The following is a 21,928-nucleotide window of genomic DNA, read 5'->3' as shown; positions in this document are numbered from 1 at the left end:
GATGGGGATCCACTACATAAGTAGAGGTGTTACATCTTCACAAATATATTTTAGAAAGGTCACTCTGGCAGCAACGTAAAGATGAACATCAGGGGAGCAAAACTAGAAAAGAGCATTTCAAAATTATAAGTGAGAAAGTAATAGGAAATGAAAAATGGTAAGCAGGTAGAAAATACTGAACTTGATGAGCAACAGGATGTGGTGATTTCAGGGAGGGATGGAGTCCAGGATTTTTCCTGCTTTGGTATTTCAGTGATGTTATCTACTAGGATGGGGAAGACAGATGACAGAGTAGCTTACAAAGAGTCAGGAAAGAGGAAAGCATCAGGGACAATGTCTTCAGTTTGGGGCATAACAAATTTGAGGCACCCAGGGGACTTAGAAGAAAGATTTGGATAAGTGCATTTGGATTAGTAATAGATAAACTTATTCAGGAAAAGCATATGATGTTAAGATAAATATCTGTAAAATATACTAACCTGGTATAATTAAATGATGCAAACCTATGCAGAGTTCTGAACTTTTGAAAATATAAACAAGACTGGGGAAGAAAACTATGAGATTCAATTTTTCGATTATATATTGCAACATTTGTTTAAGGATATAAAATATACTCTTTCACGAATATGTGCAAATATTCATTTCCTGGATATCATAGCAATAAGTATTTTTAAGTTTAATGAAAAGATTTAATTGTAAAACACCAACTCAAGAGACTACAAGAACACTCCTTTTCAAAAATTAATCTGAAAAGACAAGTTTGAAATTGTAGAAGAGAATGTTTATGTGATTATGGAATTATAAGGCATTTTTAAGTACTACTATGATGTACGAAAGAAATATAAAACCCTATTTTGAGTGTTGCTGTAGATCAAAAAATTGTTTCTTAAAGTCATATAAGACATTCTGGAAGTCTAGGAGCAAATAATTTGAATTGGTAAACTTGAAAATGTTTTTCAAAAATTAGTTGGGGACTCAAGCTTTTTGTGTCAGGTCATCTCTTCCTAACTAGAAAAATTATTATGAAGGTATGTAACCACAGATGACCTGGTGATTTATTATTAACACTTTTATTGAAGTGCACTGGCATTTTAAGAAAACAATTAGAGATGCCTTATCATTTTGGGCATTAAAAAGATCAATCCCTTTTCTTTGCTGTTAGTAAGATTAACGATAAACAGTTTTGCATAGAACATTTCTACATGTGTGCTGTTTTAATTTTCAATGAAAAGGTCCTTTTCTTTTTATAATAGTTTTAAGCCCAACGAAGGAGTTATCATCATAGGAGCCACAAACTTCCCAGAGGCATTAGATAAGTAAGTATTAAAATTTTTGTGATATATTCTAGAATAGTGATGAACTTTAAAAATATTGTGCTAAGTGAAGGAAACCCATCACAAAACATCACATATTATATGATTGCTTTTATATGAAATGTCTAGAATAAGCAGATCCATAGCAACAGAAAGGAATTTAGTGGTTGCCAGAGGTTAGGGAAAATGGGGAATAACTGCCAGTAGATTTGGGGTTTCTTTCAGCTGGAGAAGAGAGGGAGGGGGTAAAGATTCTGTAAAATTAGATTGTGGTGATGGTTGGGCAACTCTGAATATATTAAAAACCACTGGGTTACACTACCAAACGTAAAATAGATAGCTAGTGGGAAGCAGCGGCACAGCACAGGGAGATCAGCTCGGTGCTTTGTGACCGCCTAGAGGGGTGGGATAGGGAGGGTGGCAGGGACGGAGATGCAAGAGGGAGGGGATATGGGGATATATGTATATGTATAACTGATTCACTTTGTTATACAGCAGAAAATAACACAACATTGTAAAGCAAATTATACTCCAACAATGATGTTAAAAAAAAACAACACTGGGTTTTCGACTTCAAATTCTATGATATGAAAATTGTATCTCAGTAAAGCTGCTAAAAGAATCTTCTCACAACTCAAACGTCACAAAGCTTTTGGGTGGGGGGTAGAGAGGATTTTTAGAATAAAATTTACTATAGTTTAAAATTTTTATTGGTTTTATTATATAGAAGTTATTCATACTTTCATTTGATCTAATAGTTGGTTCTTGCCTAAGACTCTAGTTTAACATTTTGTATTTAATAGCAGTAAGATGGATGTGTAGCTCTCATAATAGGTTGCTGTAGAATTATTTGTTCCTTGACTGGCTGACTTGCATGTCTTTGTCTCTGAAGGGTTGTATGCTATCTAGATGCACACATTTATCTATATGAACCTTTGTTCTGCCTTCTGGTTATTGAAACTGTTCTTTGAGCCACGTTTTATAAGGAACTAATCTGAATATTTATGTTCAAAATAAATATTGGTTGCCATTGTCTTTCCATCTTCTCTTTAGGATGTCAGTCCTGTTTAACTTGACCTTCAGCACAGTCAGCTTATTAATTTATATTTTCTTTTTGTATTCTCCCTTTAGCGCCTTAATACGTCCTGGTCGTTTTGACATGCAGGTTACAGTTCCCAGGCCAGATGTAAAAGGTCGAACAGAAATCTTGAAGTGGTATCTCAATAAAATAAAGTTTGATCAGTGTAAGTCTTAATTCGACGATACAGACATTATCTCCATAAAATGGTAATATATCAACCCACCCTGTTTGTGGTCCTTACTCAGGATGTCTTAAAAGACAAATTCCTTTAAATGTCTATTTTTCTCTCCTCTTGTTTGTCCATAAAGTCCATTTCTCAATGAACATGTGTCCAGAGATTCTGTCATTTTGAATCCCGATACTAAAGAAAGTTTTCTTTTGAGTACTTAGATAATACTTGATGAAATCTATGTATAAATGTTTCTTTAGATGAATGTAAAATATAAAATCATATAAAAAGCACCTGTATATTATGAGCATAGTACCTCATGATATAGTCACTTTGGGGCCAAAAGAGGGGAAGCAGACTATAAAACAAAACACATGGAAATATTATGGAACTACCTGAGTAATAAAAGCAGCTATTAAAGCTGCAGTATTTTCAAAGATACCTGAATCAATTCTTAAAACCAAATATGTTTCCGATAATAAGGGGGGCTTTTATGTCCAAAGTTATTTCAAGATGAAATTCTGAAAACAAAATGTCTATGTATGTGCTTTTTCAGTTTGTGGTTAGGCCATAATTAAAGGTTTGTAAATCGTTATCTGGCAACTCTACCTTTCTCTGTTTATCACAAAGTTATTTAAATATAAGAACTTTTGTGAAAAAAAAAAAAGAACTTTTGTGATTTGTCCCAATGACAATTTTAATGGTGTGTTTACTAGCAGTTTTGGCATTTTTTCCCCTTAGAATTTAGTGAAGTAAGCTTTTGTAAAATTACAGTTCATGATGGCTATCTTCTTTTTTCATTTGCAATGTGAGTTCTTTATGAAGAGCTTTTTATTAGCTCTTCTGAAATTTTAATATTGTGTCCTGTCTGCATATAGCTGTTGATCCAGAAATCATAGCTCGAGGTACTGTTGGCGTTTCTGGAGTAGAGTTGGAGAATCTTGTGAACCAAGCTGCTTTAAAGGCAGCTGTTGATGGAAAAGAAGTGGTAACCATGAAGGAACTAGAGTTCTCCAAAGATAAAATCCTAATGGGTAGGTTTCCTTTTTTTTTTTCCCCTATCTTATACTGTTCATTATGTTAGAGAAAAAATTCTTTTTTTTTTAAATTGCCACTTGGTAATTTTTGGTTTGGTGGTAATTCACTCTTTTTTAAAAAATTTTATTTATTTATTTATTGGTTGCATTGGGTCTTCGTTGCTGCATGCGGGCTTTGTCTAGTTGCAGCGAGCGGGGGCTACTCTTCATTGCGGTGCATGGGCTTCTCATTGTGGTGGCTTCTCGTGGAACATGGGCTCTAGGTGCGTGGGCTTCAGTAGTTGTGGCTTATGGGCTCTAGAACTCAGGCTCAGTAGCTGAGGCGCATGGGCTTAGTTGCTCCGCGGCATGTGGAGTCTTCTTGGACCAGAGCTCGAACCCGTGTCCCCTGCATTGGCAGGCGGATTCTTAACCACTGCGCCACCGGGGAAGTCCGAGAAAAAACTCTTAATTTTGAGAGAAAGTTTATAAAAAAGAAAGGTATAGAAACATGCAAATATATACTCTAACAGAGCAACACAGTTTGGCCTGTTACAGAACAAATATATTATAAATTATATTACACTCTTTGGGGGGCATGAGTGCCCATGTCTTTCCTCTTGTCTGATATTGCTGATAAAAGAATAGTTAATTTTTGTTTTTCAGAACTTAATTTTTACTTTAAATCTTGAATTGCCTTCAAAACAGGTTAGTTATGATATTCCTGTTAAATTAGAAGTTTATTTTCTAGAAATAGAATACAGCTTTTCCTTTTGATATAAGGATTAAGATGATAGTTTTTACAGTTTGGTTTTCAGTTGACAAATTATGGTTTACATGTGTTGTAGAGTGGAATCTACTCATTTTTTAAACTTTCAAACTTTTAAAATATTTATTAATGATATTAAATCATATGACTCTAAGAATGACTTTGAGACAAAGGAGCTTCATTCATTTAAATATACCTTCTTAATGGAGTATTTTACTTAAGTAAATTTTTATTCTTAGAGCCTGAGCGTAGAAGTGTGGAAATTGATAACAAAAACAAAACAATCACAGCGTATCATGAATCTGGTCACGCTATTATTGCATATTACACTAAAGATGCTATGCCTATCAACAAAGCTACAATCATGCCACGAGGGCCAACACTTGGACATGTATCTTTAGTTTTTCTTTTCTTTCAAATAGTGCTCCCCAGGAGCTTATGTAGGAAATTGCTGATGAAAACATTTCAAAAGAAAATTCAGCTACTTCCTAGGTGTGTTGATACTTTCTTCTTTAACTTCCTCAAGTGTCTTGAAATCAGACATACTTGTGAAATTTACCTGCTAATAAAGGATATCCTTAATATTTCAGATAATATATTTACATTATGAAATGTAATTCAGGAATGACAGCAAAATATAATTCTTAAATATGTAGTTGCTCTTTTCCCCTCGAAAGAAATTATGTATCATAGTGACTGGTTCAATAGTTTTTCTAAGTTTTTTCTCATTGAGTACAAGTTTCATTTTCATATCTAATTATAGACGTTTATTTTTATTTATTTATGTTTTAAATTTTATTTTTGGCTGCGTTGGGTCTTCTTTGCTGCACGCGGGCTTTCTCTAGTGGAAGCGAGAGGGGGCTGCTCTTCATTGCGGTGCGGTGGCTTCTCTTGTTGCAGAGCACAGGCTCTAGGCGTGCGGGCCTCAGTAGTTGTGATACATGGGCTCAGTGGTTGTGGCTTGCAGGCTCTAGAGCACGGGCCCAGTAGTTGTGGCGCACAGGCTGAGTTGCTCCGCGGCATGTGGGATCTTCCCAGACCAGGGCTCGAACCGTGTCCCCTGCATTGGCAGGCAGATTCTTAACCACTGCACCACCAGGGACGTCCCTATAGACGTTTTAAACATTTTTGTGCAACGAGGGACAAACAGTTGTATTGCAGCATTAACTACTTACTATTTATAAACTGCACTTTTGCTTTCCTCATTTTATACATAGCTGGTTTGGTAATCAATCACCATGACCATCTCTATTAAATGCCGCTGAGCTTTCAGCATCATGGTATTAAGTAAGGTCATGAGAGACAAATGATAATTCAGCTTATTAATGTAAGTGTTTCAAAACTGTGTCTGTGTTTTCTTTGTTTTCCAATTGTCTAGGTGTACCTGTTGCCTGAAAATGATCGACGGAACGAAACTAGAGCTCAGCTTCTTGCTCAGATGGATGTCAGTATGGGAGGAAGAGTGGCAGAGGAACTTATATTTGGAGCTGATCATATTACAACAGGTTGGCTGTAAAGAATAGCTTTGGTTCAAATTGTGTTTGTTGGTTTAAAGATTTTTTTAACTTGAGTTTTATGTATATTTCAAAATTTTAGGTGCTTCCAGTGATTTTGATAATGCAACCCAAATAGCAAAGCAGATCGTCACCAAATTTGGAATGAGTGAAAAGGTAATGGCTAATTTTAATCCTTCCTCATGTATCAAATGTTGATGTGCCAAGTGTCTCTTTGTGAGAGAGGATTCTCATTATAAATTGATAGATTTTCCCCTGTCTCATTCCAAATGGATTTAACAAAGCTGACTCTAAACTAAATGTCATTTTCTGAGAAATGTAACATACTCTTTCCATTCCAGCTTCTCAAACAGTAAGAGTTATTACTTCATGAATTAACCAAATGATAATATAAATTATTTAGCTTTTTTATTCATATGACATCGAAGACCTTCTTGTTGAGCTTGCTTACTTTGCCCTTTCCACATAGTTCACGTTCCTACGTTATCACTGTGGCTTCATAAAGCAATTCCAGTACTCTGTGAATTGTGGATTTCTGGACTAGAATAGCTGCTAAGGTTTTCTAAGAAGGTACTCAGAACGATACTTAGGATTTAAAATTTTCTCTCTTGTTCACACTTTTTAGTATTATACTTTCAGAAGAATAATGAAGTTTATTTGCCCTCAAGGGCATTTTTATATTGTATTTTTTCCTTGCCCCCATGATATTTATTTTCTTATGTATAGGATAGTACTTCCTCTGTTACATACATTAGTGTTGGAGGTTTTTCTGTTGGATTTCTTTCTTTTCATTGATTTTAGCTTGGAGTTATGACCTACAGTGATACAGGGAAACTGAGTCCGGAAACTCAATCTGCTATTGAACAGGAAACCAGAATCCTTCTGAGGGTAATGATCTTTTTTTTTAATGTTTATTTATCTATTTAGTCAAAATGTGCCTAAATATTTGGGTGCTTGCAAAAAAACTAAAGTTCCTTTGTTTTATAAAGTTAGTAGGTGCACCGTTGCTGCCATGATTAAATATGTCATAGACTGGATCTTTGACATAGACTGGAACCCCTGGTCATAGACTGGATCTTTATTTTATTCTGGCCATAGGCTAAGAACAATATATATATATATATATATATATATATATATATATATATATATACACACACACACACACACACATATATGTATATATATATATTTTAAAATAAATTTATTTATTTTATTTTTGGCTGCATTGGGTCTTTGTTGCTGCATGTGGGCTTTCTCTGGATGCAGCGAGCAGGGGCTGCTCTTCATTGCGTTGGCTTCTCTTGTTGCTGAGCATGGGCTCTAGGGCACGGGCTTCAGTGGCTGTGGTGCGGGGCTTCAGTGGTTGTGGCGCACGGGCTTAGTTGCTTCGCGGCATGTGGGATCTTCCCGGACCAGGGATTGAACCCGTGTCCCCTGCATTGGCAGGCGGATTCTTAACCACTGTGCCACTAGGGAAGCCCAGAACAATTTACATTGTGATTTAAATATTCAGTTCTTCTTTAGCTGATATATTTCTAATATTTTATGTATTTTCTTTAATTTGATTATTTTACTTGGACAAGGTTATATTCAAAATGTCTAGTAATTGTATTGTGTTTATATGACCTGTGCTCCTTGGTTTTAGTAAATTCACTTTTACATTTTCCACCCAATTTTATAAGGACAAAAATATAATTCGCTAGTAAAATATTGGCAGAAACATTGTACAGGCGAATATGACACTGCCAAAAATGAACTGTTATTACTGCCATTATTCATAAGCTGATAAACTTAATTCAGACTCACCTTTGGAAAGAGAGTTGAAGGATTTAAAAGTTCAAGGAGGGTTGCAAAAAAAATCAAATGTATGGAAGTCAAGGATCACCTCTAATCATACTGTATTACAGTATTGAGAGGTGAGTGTGTTACCAAGTAAAAGAATGGAAATTATATCTTTTCTGGCCATTCTAGATTGAGTAAATTGGTGAAATCTCAAGAGGCAAAAGGAGCAAACTCCCTTTCCTTTTAGCACGTATACTGAAAAGATAAATAGATTTCTGTGTTCACAGACCTTATTTAGAAAGCAGATGAGTACAGTGTATAGTTTTATTTCTTAAGTAGCTTTTTGTTTAAGTAGTCCTCAGTTATCTCTATGATAGATTTTGAGGTTAAAAATGTAACATTTCAAAGTATGAAAGAGTTATCTTTAGGGAACCAAGCTTTTAAATGCATTTATCTTTCATAACTAGAAGTCAATAGATTTTATAGTTTTTTTAGGGTGCATAAAGGCTTTTTATCTCATTGAGGGTTTGTGCTTCTCCTAAGGTTTCTGCCTCTTACATATCTGCTTTGTTTTTCAGGATTCGTATGAGTGAGCAAAACATATCTTGAAGACTCATGCAAAGAGCACAAGAATCTAGCAGAAGCTTTACTGAACTATGAAACTTTGGATGTCAAAGAGATTCAGATTGTTCTTGAGGGGAAGAAATTGGATGTGAGATGATAGCTCTTGATGCATTGTTGGTTTTATTGCAAGACCATAAGTAGCACTGCAGTAGTCGTATTTTGCAACACTTTTCTCCCATTCTTGGTATCACTCAAGGGTGTGAAACACTTTGTCAGTCTTTTGTCACATTTATCTAATTTTGATTATTCTCATGATGGACACCTACTGCAAACAGCAATTTATTAAAGAAAATAAAGAACTATCAGGATTGAAAACAGCTTGTTTGAGAAATGTCAATCAGTTATTAAGTTGAAAATAAGTAATGATTTTATGGTTGGTTACAGTGCTAGATATGAATAGAAATTGTGCCTTTAGCTCTTGGGAAGTATTTTTACTTAGGAAAATAAAATTCTTGAAGGATTGTTTTTATTTCTAGACAATACCACTTATCTTTGATAAAGAAATGATGTTATTTGGCTATAGGTAAATCATATTTCTACATACATCAGTGGAAACTTCATTAAGATGCACTTAATTATGATCTAGATTGACCATATATAAAGTGTTTTTTTAAAAAAATCTAAGAGTAGAGAATTGTGAACCTACAGATACAATCGGAATTTAAATGATTATTATAAGCTTTTTAAAATGCAGCTTGCATTTTCATGGTCTTTTTTATTTTAACATTACTATCACTCTGAAAATGAAGTTTACTTCAGAGCAGCAGTATTTTTTTAAATAAACAAGTAACACACCTCAAATTATGAATAACTGTGTAATTATGCTTTGCATTAAAACCAAAATAAAACCAAAAACCCAGTCCCATTCAGAGTGAACTTTTGAATTATGCTGTGTTAGAAATGGAAAGTTGTGTTTATTTTTCAGTCAGATTTTGTGAATATGAATGTGTTGTTACAGAATTTACAGATGACTTTATTTAACTCAGTAGAAAAATTATTTTAGAGCACATTGTAGTGGTTTTACAACCATACTATATTCTTGAAGTGATTTTATTAAAATTACCTACAGTTTTCTAGTAACTTTTAAGCTGTATATGGTCTTCATTGAGGTTGGTAGAGGGAGCTTGCTACATGATATTCTTGCCCTCTATTTGGGTAATTTAAAATTTTGATGTACTTTCAAACTTAGAGAAACATTACCAGAATAATACACGGAATTCTCATATACCCTTGATTCTGATATACCAGTTATTTTCATTTGCCCGTTTTTTATTGCCCCTGCTTCCTTTCTCCCTTCCTCCTCTCTTCCCTCCCTCCCTCCTTCCCTCCCCTTCTCTCTGTGTTTATATATATATGACTATACATGTCTTTGCGTGGACACGTTTTCATTTGTCTTGGTAGACTTCTAGAAATCGCTGTGTGATGTGGTGAGTTTCTGTTTAACTTGTTAAGAACCTAATGAACTGTTTTGAAAGTAACTATATAATTTAATGTTCCAACTACCAGTGTATGAAGGTTCCCGTTTCTCCATATCTTGTACAGTGTTTCTTATAGTCTTGTCCTTTTGACAAAGCCAATCTAGTGGGTATGAAGTAGAATCTCATTGTGGATTTAATTTACATTTCCCTAGGACTAGTGATTTTGAACATCCTCTGCTAGGCTTTTGGTCATTTGTATATCGTCTTTGGAGAAATGTCTGTTGAAATCCTCCCTCCCCTCTTTGGGTTGTTGTCTTCTGTGTTGTAAGAGATCATATATTCTAAAGACAAGTCCTTTATCATATGGATCTTGTTTTTTTGTTTGTTTGGTTTTTTTGGCGGTACACGGGCCTCTCACTGTTGTGGCCTCTCCCATTGTGGAGCACAGGCTCCGGACGCACAGGCTCAGCGACCATGGCTCATGGGCCCAGCTGGCCGCGGCATGGGGGATCTTCCCAGACCGGGGCACGAACCCATGTCCCCTGCATCGGCAGGCAGACTCTCAACCACTGCGCCACCAGGGAAGCCCAATCTTGTTTTTTTTAAATCCAGTCTGAAAATCTCTGTTGTTTGAGTAGGGTGTTTAGTTCATTCATATTTAATATTTTTGTAGTGGCTTTTACATCTGCCATTTGCTATTTGTTTTCTGTTTTTCTCGTATCTAAAGAGATCCCTGTGTTCCTCTTCTTCTTTTTTGGCTGCACAGCATGGCTTGTGGGATCTTAGTTCCCCAACAGGAATTGAACCCGGGCCCTTGGCAGTGAGAGCACGGAGTTTTAACCACTGGACTAACAGGAAATTCCCTGTTCCTCCTATTGTGAGTTATGTCTTAGCAGTTGCTCTAGGGATGACAGTACACATTTATCACTCTTAATCACAGGCTCCTTCAAAATAATACGTTTAATTCTGTCACAATGCAGTAAATTTGTTCCAGTATATCTCCCTTTCTTTCCTTTGTGCTATTGTTGCCATGTTACATCTGTACGTGTTACAACAACTTAATACAATTATTAACTACTGGTTTATATAATCTTAAGTCCTCTGTCTTTATCTGGGGATGTCTTTATTTTGCCTTGTTTCTTTGTTTGTTTTGTTTTTTTGCAGTACGCGGGCCTCCCACTGTTGGGCCTCTCCCGTTGCGGAGCACAGGCTCCGGACGCTCAGGCTTAGCGGCCATGGCTCACGGGTATAGCCGCTCCGCGGCATGTGGAATCTTCCCGGACCGGGGCACAAAGCCACGTCTCCTGCATCGGCAGGTGGACTCTCAACCACTGCGCCACCAGGGAAGCTCAACAGTTTATTATTTAATCACTTTGAGTGTGTCGTCCCACAGCCTCTGATTTCCATTATTTTTGGTGAAAAGTCAGCTGTTAATGGTAATTTTGGTCTCCTTTTCCAATAGGTTTTCACTTGCTGCTTTCAAGAATTTTTTCTTAGTCTTGTCTTTTAACAGTTTGACTATGATGTGTATAAGTGTGGATATCCTTGAGTTTTTCCTACTTGGGATTCGTTGAACCTCTTGGATCTGTAGATTAATGTTTTTCATCAGATTTGAGACATTTTTGGCAATTATTTCTTCAAATATATTTATTTGCCCTTTCTCTCTTCTTCTGGGATTCTCCTTTCACATATGTTGATCTGGTCTCTGAGGCTTTGTTCATTTTTTTCATTGCTTTTCTCCCTCTCCTCTTCAGATTGAATACTTTCTGTTGATTCAGCTTCAAGTTCACTGATTCTTTCTTCTTCTTTCAACTGAATTTTTCATTTCAGATATTATATTTTTCAGCTCCAAGTTTCTATCTGGTTCTTTCATATACCTTGTATCTCTTTACTGAGATTCTTCATGCATTGCACCATTTTCATCATAGCTCTCATTAATTCTTTAAACATGAATTCCATTAGTTCTTTGAACCTGTTCATAATAGCTGCTTTTAAGTCTTTGCTCATTCTAACATCTGGAGATACTCAGTTCCTATTGAATGCTTTTCTTCCTCAGTAAGGGTACACTTTCTTCTTTCTTTGCTTTGTAATCTTGTTGAATTTCAGATAATGTAGCAATTACTAATTCTGAATTTTTCCCCCGAGGGTTGTTCTTGTTTTATTTAGTAACTTGCCACCAGTAAATTTGTGAAATCTGTCTCCACGGCAGTGTGCAGTCACCGATGTCTCTACTCATTTTTTAAAATAATAAATCTTGCTTCCTAAGCATTGCTGCTGGATTGCATAGCTTAGCATATAGCCAAAGACTGGACAGAGGTTGTGTTCAAACCCCATCAGTCAGGCCTCCACTCTGCCAATGGATCTGTGTGGGCTGGCAAGTACATACAGTGTTCAGGTCATTTTCAAGTCTGCTCTGGTCTGAGCTTTCTGATGGGCTTTTTTGCTTCTCCCTTGTGCATATGTGCAGGCTTTGGCAACCATGGGTATGTGGGTGGCCTGAATCAGCTTCAGTTTCCGCTTTGCATGCCTGTACATCTGGAGTATATAGAGTGCTTATCCAACCCAGATGGCTGTCTTACCTCCTAGAACTTCCAGTGAAATCCCTAGCTACTCTGTTGTTTGCCCCAAACAGGACTATAACCTCACTGAGCCTTGTTTGTTTACCACTGAGCTCCCAGGTTAACTTACAATGCATCATATCAAATGAGTCCCCTCTGGCAGTGACAACAAGTCTTGTTCTCTGGGTCTGTTGTTGCCCTGGTTGAACTACTGCACCCGTAGACCTGGCCCGGGATGTGGCAGCACAGTAATCCCACAGGCTCACAGGTTCTTTCCCTAACTGGGTTTCATGAATAAGCACTTCTTAGTTTGTTGTAGATCTTCAGTTAATTTCCAGAGTGCTGAAATGGCTGTTTTATTAAACAGTTTATCCAAATTTATAGCTGCTTTTTAAAAAATGGAGATGATTTGTCAACCTCCTCCCCTCATCATGCCGAAAGTATATTTCCCCAGCTTATTCTGAATCACATTTCAACCAAATCAGTTTAATAAGGATGGACTTTGAGAGGACTTGTAAACTTTTTAAAGCTGTCCATTGAAAGCTACCCCAATGCCAGAGTTTTACAAGTAACCTATACCTATTAAATAGATTACTTGTGGTAATTGATACATGTTTTATTTTTAGATATTCTTTGTTCATATTCATTTTAAAGTAAATACTGAGTTACTACAATCTGGCTAGTTATAAGCATTTTTCTTAATGTAAGTATGTAATATTTTAATAAAATATGTTGGAATGTAGATTTGATCTTTGAATTGAAAAAATAACACCTATTCGTGGACATAAAATTTGGAGAGTTGATACATTTGAACTGAGGATTTTATTTCTATGCAGATTCTCCCCTGTCCCCATTTTGTCACATGAATCCCTATTCTTTTGGGCAAGAATGTGATTCCCCAACACACACCCCTCCCCACCTTTTAAAACAGAAACTTAATTTAGTTATGTATCAATGCTTCATATGGGAATATAATGGGTAGCTAATCTGTTATGAATTTGAGAATGTATTTCATGAAAAAAGAAATTACAGAGCTGCCAAAGAGAGAGGGTGAGAGGGAGAGAGGTTGTAAAACCTGGTTTGGGGAACTCGATATGAATCTAATCTCCCACAGTTCTGGGAGCAGGTATGTAACTCATACCCAGGGAACCTGGAATCTGAAGGAACTCGTAGGTTACTTTGGTTCAGGACAGGAGAAGAACTGCTAATGTGTTGAGACTGTTCTGCACTCTCAGCATTTGCTTTGACAAAGACTGTTTGAGTGCTTATCGAGGACGTTAGTCAAGCGTGAAAGAGAGAAAATGAGCCCTGGTGGTGGATCCACATTGGATACCGCACAAAAGGCCACTTAGAGGCGTGAACAGGCCTCAGAACAGGATAGTCCAAAGAGGAGCTCTGGATTCCTTAAGAGCTAAGAAGAAAGAATGGATTACATTCACTTAGGTCAAGGGAGTTACAGGTGAGAACAGCTGTGGGCACGGAAATGCCCCTGAGAGAGAGAGTCAGCTTTAAAACAATTGCCAGATCCAGACTGCTCAAAACCATCTCACATAAGAACTCTACAGCCCCCTGCAGTTTTGAACCTGGCAGCATGGGAAACCATGATTAGCCAGCTGAAGGAGGAAGGATGGGATGAAGCAGGAAAGGAGGGGACCATGCCTGCCTTCCACCCCTACTGCAGGTGGTCTGCCTGTAGCATGGCCTAGCTGATTAACTCTGACTTGGCATTTTTATAGTTCTGTATGTTATGTGGGGCTGGACATTGTTTTTCAGTGCTTTGTGAGTTAAAGCAACTCTGGACTTCTTATTACTTGAGAGTAAGGGTTTTCAACCTGGGTTGGGAGAAGAACCTCTGAATATTTAAAAGGGTAGTGGGAGATGAAGTTGCCTTCTAATTATATCCCATGAGTCAAAAATAGTGGTTACATATATTAACAAATTTTTGTTTGAACACTTTTCTGGGTGATATAATTCTATTCATACGATTTTTCAAAATTGAAATATTTGTGTAATTTCCATCATAATCATGTATGGGATATGTGTGTGAGTAACTATTTTAACAAAGCTTCTAATGTCTTGGTATTTTTTAAAATTTTTATGGAAGTTAGTTAATTCACAGTGTTGTATTTCAAGTGTACAGCAAAGTGATTCAGTTATACATATATATCTATATATATTCTTTTCCAGATTCCTGTCCATTATAGGTTATTACAAGATATTGAGTATAGTTCCCTGTGCTATACAGTAGGTCCTTATCTGTTTTATATATAGTAGTATGTATATGTTAATCCCAAACTCCTAATTTATCTCCGACCACCGCCCCCCTGCTATCCGCTTTGGTAACCATAAACTTGTTTTCTATGTTTGTGAGTCTGTTTCTGCTTCGTAAATAAAATAAGTTCATTTGTATCATTTTTTTTAGATTCCACATATAAGTGATATCATGATGTCTTTCTCTGACTTGACTTCACTTAATATAATCTCTAGGTCCATCCATGCTGCTGCAAATGGCATTATTTCATTCTTTTTTATGGCTGAGTAATATTCCATTGTATATGTATGCTACATCTTCTTTATCCATTCACCTGTCAGTGGATATTTATCGAAAAGATACATGCACCCTGGTGTTCATAGCAGCACCATTTGCAATATCCAAAACATCATGGAAGCAACATAAATGTCTTGGTATTTTTATATGATTTTATTTCCTCTTCCCCCTTATATGATATTTTATTGTACTATATTATGGTTCAGTATTCTTTCCCCTTAAAATTCCTATGCAATTTAGTCATGTTATATTTCCATATTCATTATCAGTTTAATACTTTCAATATTGAAATAGCTAATCTAGGGATTTAGTAGAATGATCTATTTATTGTTAAAATGGGGACAAGAGAAACTGCTTTTAGTTGATTACAGCTCTTATTTCCCCCTTTATTCTGTTGATAACATTTTTATGATTATGTTAAAATTCAGGAATTATTTTGTGGGATCTTATTCTTTGCTCTCCATTTTATGTTGGTAAACTCTAAGGTTATATATCCTTTGTCCTTTTAGCTTCTCTCTATATTTTTGTATCATCTGTATGCTGATGACTTCTTAGTCTTGCTCTATAGCCCTTTTCCATTTAGGCTACGTGTCCAACTGTTTTTCTCCATAGCATTTGATTTGTATGTTCATAAGAAGCTGTTATTGGGGACTTCCCTGGTGGTCCAGTGGTTAGGACTCCACACTCTCAATGCAGGGAGCGCAGGTTCAAACCCTGGTCTGGGAACTAAGATCCTGCATGCCACATGGCGCGGCCAAAAGAAAAGAAGAAGAAGAAGAAAAAAGCTGTTCTCTAATTTATTGTTTCTGTGTCTGCCTTTTCCCACCTGGTGTTGAGTTCTAGGAAGGAGTCTTGAACACTGGTATCTCTAAGACTAAATGCAGTGCTTTATAAGTAGACAGCTAAAAAATCTTCAGTGAGTGAAAGAATAATAGGCATTCAGTAGATTGATCCTAATTCCCCCATCAGGCAGAGCACTGGAACAGATGGGTCAGATTCTCCATAGATGGTTAAATAATGCCATAGAGAACATGAGTAGTAAGTGGTTTTTTCGTCTTTGAAAATATCGCAGTGACTGTAACAATAAAGTAGATGGAATGTCTTCCTGAGGAAAATCTGCCTTCTTTTTTGGAAGATAAAATGTGCAAGGTAGGACTGAGTGCCAGGCTAACAGTATCTTTTACATAGAAGGATCTGTTAACTGGATTAAAAAGATAACTTTAAGACCTGCAGCATGTGAAACTCCTTAAGTATTCTGGATTGATTTCATACAAGATGTGTTTTATCTTTGATCAACCAGTTGCCTCCATTCACAGTCCTGAGGCATGTTAAAGACCAGTTGTTGGTAAACTTGAGATGTTAGGAATGTCTGTATAACTCTCCTGGAAGTTCTGAACTAGGTGATGAAAGAGACAGAGTTGCGAGAAGACAGAGAAAGAAGAGACAAAATATGGAGGATTGGAGAAGATGGTTGCTAAAGGATTTCCAGGAAGAACAAAAGAGAGACTGTTTATATTATTTGGAAATAAGCATCGTTATCTAAAAAGAAACCCAAATCAACTATAACCAAAATATCAAATGACTGAATGATTATAAGAAATGTGTGAATCAAACTATGCAAAGCCTGGGGCTTCCCTGGTAGCGCAGTGGTTGAGAATCTGCTGCCAATGCAGGGGACACGGGTTCAATCCCTGCTCCTGGAAGATCCCAAATGCCTCAGAGCAACTAAGCCCGTGTGCCACAACTGCTGAGCCTGCACTCTAAAGCCTGCAAGCCACAACTGCTGAGCCCACGTGCCACAACTACTGAAGCCCACGCTCCTAGAGCCCGTGCTCTGCAACAAGAGAAGCCACCGCAGTGAGAAGCCCACGCACCGCAAGGAATAGTAGCTCCCGCTCGCTGCAACTAGAGAAATCCCGCGTGCAGCAATGAAGACCCAACGCAGCCTAAATTAATTAATTAATTAATTTTTAAAAAAACACTATGCAAAGCCTGATGCACAATGTTTCCTGGTGGAGGGAGCATAGCTCCCACCAAGTAGAAGCATCTTGTCAGCATTAACTCTGCTAGGCCAAAAGGTTCATAATTTTTATTTTTAATTTTGCTGGAAGATAATGTTTTATACTGTTATAGCACAAAGAAAACTGACTTCAAAATTTATCAAAACTTAATGTGATTTTTTTTCTTCCTGTTTGGGAAGTTGATAGGAGGGCAAGTGCATACTTGTACCCTGGTTCCACTTTCTGTATGCTTCTTCATCCTTGTTAGATTTTAAGATTCTTAGGTTCATGCTTCTTCTTAGTGTCATAAGATCTCAAATCCTCTCATATAAAATTTGAAGAAAGAGTTGCTAAAGGAGTACATATAAGGTAAAAAGAATGTCTCTCTTGGTTGGGTTTTATAAAAAATACACCTGTTTTTTTAAATACACCTTTTCTAAAAGTGAACTGTTACTATGCTTCTCAGTACCCCGAATCACAAATTTCATTTATCCACCAAAGCTGCTGTTGGTCACTGTTAAAACTGATTATATGGTTAGCATTACATTTTGTAAATTACTTGTGATGCCAAGGTGATGTTTAGGATTTGTGCTTAACTCTGGGGGAAATATTTCTTTAAATGGATAATGCTGATTTTTTTAAGAGGGTTAACATAAATCATAACAGTGGGAAAATAAATTTTGACCAGAACTTTCAAACTATCTCCTATTTCCTATGCACCTAATACCATCAGCATGAAGTCATCCACATAATGGGTAAATTTGATGTCCTGTAAGGTAGTGAGAATATCAAGATCTCGGTGGATTAAACTACCACAGAATTATCAGCATTTGATGAGCAAATGTTGTCTTGAAGCAAGATGATGAAGTTGAACCCCTATCCATATCAAGTAAGAGTAGAAAGCTTCTGGTACCCATGGTTAATTTGTGAACTGACTGTATCCTTTGATCATTAAAAAAAAAATTTAGGGGACTTCCCGGGCGGTGCAGTGGTTAAGACTTCGCCTTCCAATGCAGCGGGTGTGGGTTTGATCCCTGGTTGGGGAGCTAAGATCCTTCATGCCTCACAGCCAAAATAACCAAAACATAAAAGAAGCAATATTGTAACAAATTCAGTGAAGACTTTAAAAATGGTACACATAAAAAAATCTTTTGAAAAAATTTAGTTCCTTGATTGTAAACAATGTTTTATTAATTATTAATATTAAGTATTTTATTTATTAATAAAATTAATTAATTTTATTAATTATGCATGTTAATACCTTATCTGTATTTGCATTTATATATATATATATATATATTTTTTTTTTTTTGCAGTACACGGGCCTCTTACTGTTGTGGCCTCTCCCATTGCGGAGCAGAGGCTCCGGACACGCAGGCTCAGCGGCCATGGCGCATGGGCCCAGCCGCTCCGTGGCATGTGGGATCTTCCCGGACCGGGGCACGAACCCGTGTCCCCTGCATTGGCAGGCGGACTCTCAACCACTGCGCCACCAGGGAAGCCCCATTTATACTTTTTGTGTGTGTGTGGCTGCACCGGCCCTGGCAGCGAAAGCACCAAGTCCTAACCACTGGACTGCCAGGGAATGCCCTATACTAAATTTTTTGGTCACAAATTTTATGTGGCCAAATGTACTGATATCTTCTTTTGACACTTGCATTATTTTTGTTTGAAAAATCTTCAAAAACTTACAAATAATACCACTCATCCATATTTTCTTCTAAAATATTTAGTGGTTTCATTAAAAAGACTAAACATTTTTACTAACCTGGAGTTTCTTTTGGTGTATATGTTGAGATATGTAGTTAACTTCTTATCACGAATTGATTTTTCCCAAACCATTTATTAATAATCTATATCATTCTCATTGATTTGTATAGTTTCTCTTATGTTAATACATTCTCACCTCTTACTGTTTTCCAGTAATATGCTTATTCTTCTGTAGGCTAGTATTTAATAATTATATTTTTATATTTACTAATTATATATTTTATAATCTAACAGAAAATATTTAATTTATCTTAACTTTCTTTAAACATATTTAAAGCTATTTTATTTTAACTAGAAACAAATCACTATATGTCTATGCAAAAGCAACATATGTTTATTGCTGAAAAGTTAGAAAATATAAATAAGAAAATAAATATGAAAGAAGGAACACCTTAGTAGTGAGAGTGGATGTAACTATGCCTCATTCTCCTAACACTGGGTCCCCCACGTGCAAGGTTCTGAGGGGCGATGTTAAGCTTTTGCCCTACCTCCTTCCCCTCTTAGAACCCACTTGGGTCCCAGGTTGGTGACTGAGGTGCTTAATTTGTTTCCAGTGAAAAAAGTTTGGCCACAAAGGGGATGGCCATTACACCTTTCTTGGTACCAACTCCCTACAAAACTAAGAGGTCCTATGTTTGCCACAGACTCTGGAGCAAAAAACAGCTTAAGACTTTATGAAGTAGAGATGCCAACCCATTTTTCTTGTAGATGGAAGTGCATTGCTGGCTGACTGTAGTCATGAGAAAATAAGCTCAGTACCAATAAGAGAATAATAAGAAGAATAAGAGAAAATAAGCTCAGTGCCTTCTCCTCATAGGAAGCAAAGACCCTCGTTGGAAGGGCTAAAGTAGGCACGTTGCCAACTGATGCTCCATATCCTCACAATGCTGGGGGGTCAGGGACACAGGGGATAGTCTGGATTCTATGGGAGAGAAGTATGGAAGTAAAACAGCTGAAATTTTAACTTGCATTCCTAGTGAGTTTCAATGTTTGAGAGTTACAAAGAAAAGTTACAAACACCCCAGTCTGCCTATGGAATCTCAGGAGTCACAGATGGTGTCTACTCTGGCTAGGTAGCCAAGGTAGGAAGAGGGTGAAAATTCTTTCCAGCTATAAACTGCCATGATAAGCAGAAATTATCCTAAGGGGGCCACAGAGACGAGGGGTATGTTGGGCACGAAAATGCTCAGATCAGGTCTCCAGTGCTAGGGACAGGGTAACCAACCATGCCAGTTTTCCCAGGACTGTCTTGGTTTTATCACTGATAGTCCTGTGTCCCAAGAATGCCCCAGTCCTGGACAAACTGGGGAACCTACTTGGGACACATAGTAGACTGACAGCCCCAGCAGCTGTCCTTCTGGATCCACGTCTGCGTCTGTCCTATGCCCATGCTTCCCACGACTGCTCCCAGCCATTGTACCCACAATAGGGGTAAAATACAGGCCCACTCCTGGAAGATGCAGGATTTATTTATCATATGACTTTGGCTCCAGGATTCCCCTTTGGCCTGGCCAGAAATGTTGTTAGAACTGTGCTGCAGTTTTAGACTCTCTCTACCCAGTCCTCTTTGTTGCCCTCTATCTCCACTTCTTCCATTCTTCCTAGCTCCCTCCCTCCATAATTTTCTATGGCCACTTAACATATTACCACAAATTTCGTGGCTTAAAACCACACATATTTATAGTATAGTTCTGGAGGTCAGAGGTCTGAAATGATTCTCACTGAGCTAACATCAAGGCTGCATTCCTTTCTGGAGGTTCTAGAGGACAATCAGTTTTCTTGTCTTTTCCGACTTGTAGAGGCCACCTGTATTCCTTGGCTTGTGGCCCCTTCCATCTTCAAAGCCAGCAATGACCTGTCGAGTCTTTCTCACATCATTCTGACACTCCTGCCTCCTCCTTCCACATATGAAGGACCCTTGTGATTACACTGGATCCACCTGAATTTGTTAAGGCATCCATAACATGTTTTTCATCATAAAACAGGTATTACTCTGACATTATTAATTCCATTAACATATGTTAAATAAATATTAAATAAATATGCAGGAAACCACCAGGGCATTATTTGAGTCTTAGATAGGCATGGGAGCTCTAAGCAACAACTTTACTTAAAACAATTTATTTATTTATTTGGCTGTGCCAGGTCTTAGTTGGCAGCACTTGGGCTCTTTTAGTTGAAGCATGTGGCATCTAGTTCCCTGACCAGGGATCGAACCTGGGCCCCTGGCACTGGGAGCGTGAAATCTTAACCCCTGGACCACCAGGGAAGTCCCCAAGCAACAACTTTCTAGAGGGCATCTGTTTGCAAAGAAATCTGGGAATCTTAGCTTTCAAGTGCTTGGGGATCCAGGTAGCATTTGACAAGGACATACAGAAGTTCAGAGTTGGCCTAGCATATACTCCTTGAGTATCTCTGGTCTATACAGAAACACTAGAGTCAACCAAATCTTGACAACCTACCTGGAGTCCTGGTGTGTGGTTCTTATCTCCCTACAGCCTGGTAGTGTCTTTGACCCTCATTCCAGGCTGCATCAGCAAGTGTCAGAGTCTTCTTCAGACGTCACAATAGGGAGCCTTTACTGGTCTCATAGGTCACACTGGGGAGTACTGCGGAGACAAATAGAGGACAAAAGATTATTCTCTGGTTGGGCTATTATAGGAAGAAAATTGTGGGTGATCAGAGTTGAAACCAGTCACACACATCAAAACCATTTGGTGCAGCTAAGCTGGATAGACCTGAGAAATGTTTTTTTGTTTGTTTTTTGTTTTGTTTTTGTTCATTGCTCTTTCACCAGTGAAGACACTGTCCTGGAACCAGCTATCACTTCAACAGGGACCCTGCCTCCCTCCAGAGTTTTTCGGCACAATTGCTTTCTTTCTTTCTTTCTTTTTATTTTTTTGGCTGTGCCGCGTTCCCCAACCAGGGATGGAACTCGTGCTTGCTGCAGTGGAAGCGAGGAGTCCTAACCTCTGGACCTCCAGGGAATTCCCCCAGCAGCAATTTCTGCTGAAGGTCTGGACACCTGACTTCTGAGTCACTAATTCCAAGCAATTTGTTGTCAAATCATTCAACCTACAAAGCACAAAATGGCATTAAACGGCCTCTGAAGAATAAGTACCTAAATTAATATCTACGCATTTGTCTTGCTGTAAAATATGGCTGCCAAACTTTCAAATTTTGCTGGTGCATCTTGTGCAATGGTGGTATCTGTTACTTTTTAATTTGGTTAATCAAAATTCTTAAAATCATTAACATGATTTTGATCTTGAAATCATCAACAAATGTAATAGGAACCTGCTGAGTTTTGGGATAGCTGGTTTTGTATTAACTGTTGTTGTGAGCCTGCTTCTGCTTCTGTCT

General features: G+C 37.5%; 1 protein-coding gene and 2 long non-coding RNA genes across 5 annotated transcripts in view; 2 read left to right on the top strand and 1 right to left on the bottom strand.

The window, feature by feature from the left end:
* LOC309801985 overlaps positions 1 to 21,928 on the bottom strand; it is a 96,821-nt gene that overhangs the window by 73,147 nt on the left and 1,746 nt on the right. For all 3 annotated transcript variants that reach the window (XR_014293699.1, XR_014293700.1, XR_014293701.1), the window contains exon 2: positions 21,028 to 21,174. This is a non-coding gene — a long non-coding RNA (uncharacterized lncRNA). The remainder of the gene's footprint in view (positions 1 to 21,027; positions 21,175 to 21,928) is intronic.
* Positions 1,252 to 3,485, top strand: LOC309801983. The gene is made up of 3 exons (XR_014293697.1): positions 1,252 to 1,316; positions 2,445 to 2,557; positions 3,442 to 3,485. It is a non-coding gene; the product is annotated as an uncharacterized lncRNA (long non-coding RNA).
* Positions 3,512 to 8,588, top strand: LOC309801976 (ATP-dependent zinc metalloprotease YME1L1-like). Its single transcript, XM_082617132.1, has 6 exons — positions 3,512 to 3,597; positions 4,588 to 4,739; positions 5,727 to 5,853; positions 5,945 to 6,018; positions 6,664 to 6,750; positions 8,226 to 8,588. Exons 1-6 carry the CDS (start codon positions 3,558 to 3,560, stop codon positions 8,238 to 8,240), a joined length of 495 nt encoding a protein of 164 aa, XP_082473258.1. The 5' UTR covers positions 3,512 to 3,557; the 3' UTR covers positions 8,241 to 8,588.

The sequence above is a fragment of the Mesoplodon mirus genome (genome assembly GCF_964341445.2).
Source record: "Mesoplodon mirus genome assembly, chromosome: 4".
Lineage (NCBI taxonomy): Eukaryota > Metazoa > Chordata > Mammalia > Artiodactyla > Ziphiidae > Mesoplodon > Mesoplodon mirus.
The sequence above is the reverse complement of the archived record's forward strand: the minus strand, read 5'-3'. Positions and strand labels throughout refer to the sequence as shown.